We start from the raw sequence: 2,569 nt of genomic DNA, 5'->3' as shown, positions 1-2,569 counted from the left end.
GCAGCTCAGGTCCCTCCTGTGTTGGCTTTCAGGAGACGAGCCGGCGGGAGGAGAGGAAGAAGAGATGCCGACCTTCGGCTACCGACCGAGCGGTAAGGACATCCCCCCGGGGTGGGCAGGGGGTGCCACGGGGCCTGACCCTTCCCTCTCTGCGCTCAGGCAGGGCACAGACCAGCTGCAGCCGGTGCCAGAAGAACCTCTCCCTCCAGATGGCTGTCAAGGTCCTCTACGTCTTCTTCATCCTCCTCATCGTGGCCGTGACCGTGCTGGCCGCCCTGGGTGAGCACTGCCAGGGTTGCGAGGTCCGGCTCCTGTTCTCCCTCCTGTCTTCACTCCTTGGGGCAGCCCCACGGGGATACCGGGGCGCTCCCAAAGCACCTTCAGCATCCAGGCATGCGGAGGAGCGTCCAGCTCCCTCTGACCTGCCCCTGGGATGCACGTGGGACCCTGTGCATGATGCCACCTCAGTGGGGGATGGTGTTACCCCCACGGGGACCTCAGGAACCACCCCAGAGCCCAGGGGGGGCTATCCCATCACCTCCACGGGCAAGGAACAGCCTCCCAGGCTCAGCGATGGCAGGCGCCCCGGGGCTGGACCCCTGGAGATGCTTGGCAGCCAAGCCCTGAACCCGAAAGCCCCTTGGGACACCCACCCCACGGAGCACCCACCAGCCACCCAGCCTGGCTCTGCAAGCCCTCCTTGCCAGGGCACGAGCCTGGAGGCAAGGCGTGGAGGACAAGCACCTCCCCTTGACCCCCACTTTTCCTCCCCAGTGTTCAAGAAAGTCGACTCCATCTCCAACGACATCAGCTCAGCCCAGATCTATTACGAGAGGAAGATCGGATCCATCCAGGAGGAGCTCCAGGGGTTGGGTGAGTGGCTTGGACCTGGATGTCTTCTCCACGTCTCCCTCCAGCTCAGCAGCCCCGGGGGCTTGGTGCTGCCAGCCAGGGGCTGAAGCGTCTCCACTTTTCAGGTCCTGGGGCTCCTCCAGAGCCAAAACCCCACATCTCCCAGGATTTTGGGAAGGGACAACTGTATGACCTCGAGGGTGGGGTTGGGCTTTTGGGGGAACTTGCTGCATGGAGCTGGCAGGAGCAGGAGGGTGGGAGCTGGTGGCATCGGGGTTGTCCCAGCCGCGGCTCCGTGGTGCCCATCTCCAGGGTCTGCAAGGACAAAGCATGGTGAGACCTCCCTGGTCCTCAGCAGGGGGGGTCTCCAGGCCCAGTGAGGGATGGGGTGGGGTAACAGACCCCTCTGCCCTTCGTTCAGATGAGAAGACCTCGGGGAACTGCTCCCTGTGCCACGAGACGGGACAGCTGGGGCAGGAGATCACCAAGCTGCAGGGCGAGCTGGAGGAGATCCAGAAGATGCTTTTGGTTCAGGAAGTCCTGCTCGACCGCACCTCCCAGACCCACGACCTCCTCTCGTCCACCAGCAACACCATCACCAACGAGGTGGACAACTGCGCCTTCTCCATCCGGCGGGTCAACGAAAGCCTGGGGCAGTTCCTGGCCCAGGTTGGGGGCTGGCAAGCGGTCACCTCCCAACTGGACAACTCTCTCAAGGGCTTGGCCCAGGAGCGCTACGACGTCCGAGCAGCCATGCAACAGATGAACTTCACCCTGGGGCAAACCTCCGACTGGATCCAGGTCATCCAGAGGAAGACGGACGAGGAGACGCTGACGCTGCAGAAGATGGTCACCGAGTGGCAGAACTACACCCGCCTCTTCGGCGGGCTGCGGGCCGCCTCCTCCAAGACGGGCGAGCTGGTGAAGAGCATCCAAGGCAGCATCGGCGCGGCGGCTCGGCAGGTCGGCCAGAATTCGGAGAGCATGCACGACCTGGTGCTGCAGGTGATGGGGCTGCAGCTGCAGCTGGACAACATCTCCTCCTTCCTGGATGACCACGAGGAGAACATGAACGACTTGCGCTACCACAACCGGTACACGCAGAACCGCACGGCCGAACGCTTCGAGACCCTGGAAGGTCGCATGACCTCCCACGAGATCGAGATCGGCACCATCTTCGCCAACATCAACGCCACCGACAGCCACGTCCACAGCATGCTGCGCTACCTGGATGACGTCCGGCTCTCCTGCACCCTGGGCTTCCACACCCACGCCGAGGAGCTCTACTACCTGAACAGATCCCTCAGCCTGGTCCAAGGCACCACGGACCTGCTGCGGGAGCGTTACAGCCTACTCAGCGCCCGGCTGGACTTTGACATCCGCAACCTGTCCATGGTCATGGAGGAGATGAAGGTGGTGGATGTCCGGCACGGGGAGATGCTGAAAAACATCACCGTCTTACGAGGTAAGCAGAGCCTAAGCCCTGCCTGGGATGGGTCGGAGAGGTCCCATTGGAGAGGCCATGGCTGCCCCCAGAGGAGGGTGCCCAAAGCTTCTTCCGGTGGTTCGGGTGCCCTGGGGATATCTCCATCCCCCCCAGGGGAGCAGCAGGGCTGTCCCAGCTGCCCCCCAGCTCCACGGAGCACACGGGCCCCCGCTCCACCATGGACCACCAGGCCTAGAGCCGTACGGCAACCACGTCCACATCGTTAGGAGG

The 2,569-nt window shown here is 63.6% G+C and overlaps 1 protein-coding gene across 1 annotated transcript; it reads left to right on the top strand.

The window, feature by feature from the left end:
* Positions 1-64: 64 nt before the first annotated feature.
* Positions 65-2,317, top strand: SCARA3 (scavenger receptor class A, member 3; the record flags this gene model as incomplete). Its single annotated transcript, XM_010150331.1, has 4 exons — positions 65-92; positions 160-279; positions 775-873; positions 1,274-2,317. Coding segments are annotated over exons 1-4 (1,291 nt in total), but the record flags the coding sequence as incomplete, so codon positions are not given.
* Between the last annotated feature and the right edge of the window lie 252 nt (positions 2,318-2,569).

Source organism: Eurypyga helias, unplaced genomic scaffold (assembly GCF_000690775.1).
Source record: "Eurypyga helias isolate BGI_N326 unplaced genomic scaffold, ASM69077v1 scaffold37054, whole genome shotgun sequence".
Taxonomy (NCBI): Eukaryota; Metazoa; Chordata; class Aves; order Eurypygiformes; family Eurypygidae; genus Eurypyga; species Eurypyga helias.
This window is presented reverse-complemented; position numbering and strand designations above follow the sequence as displayed.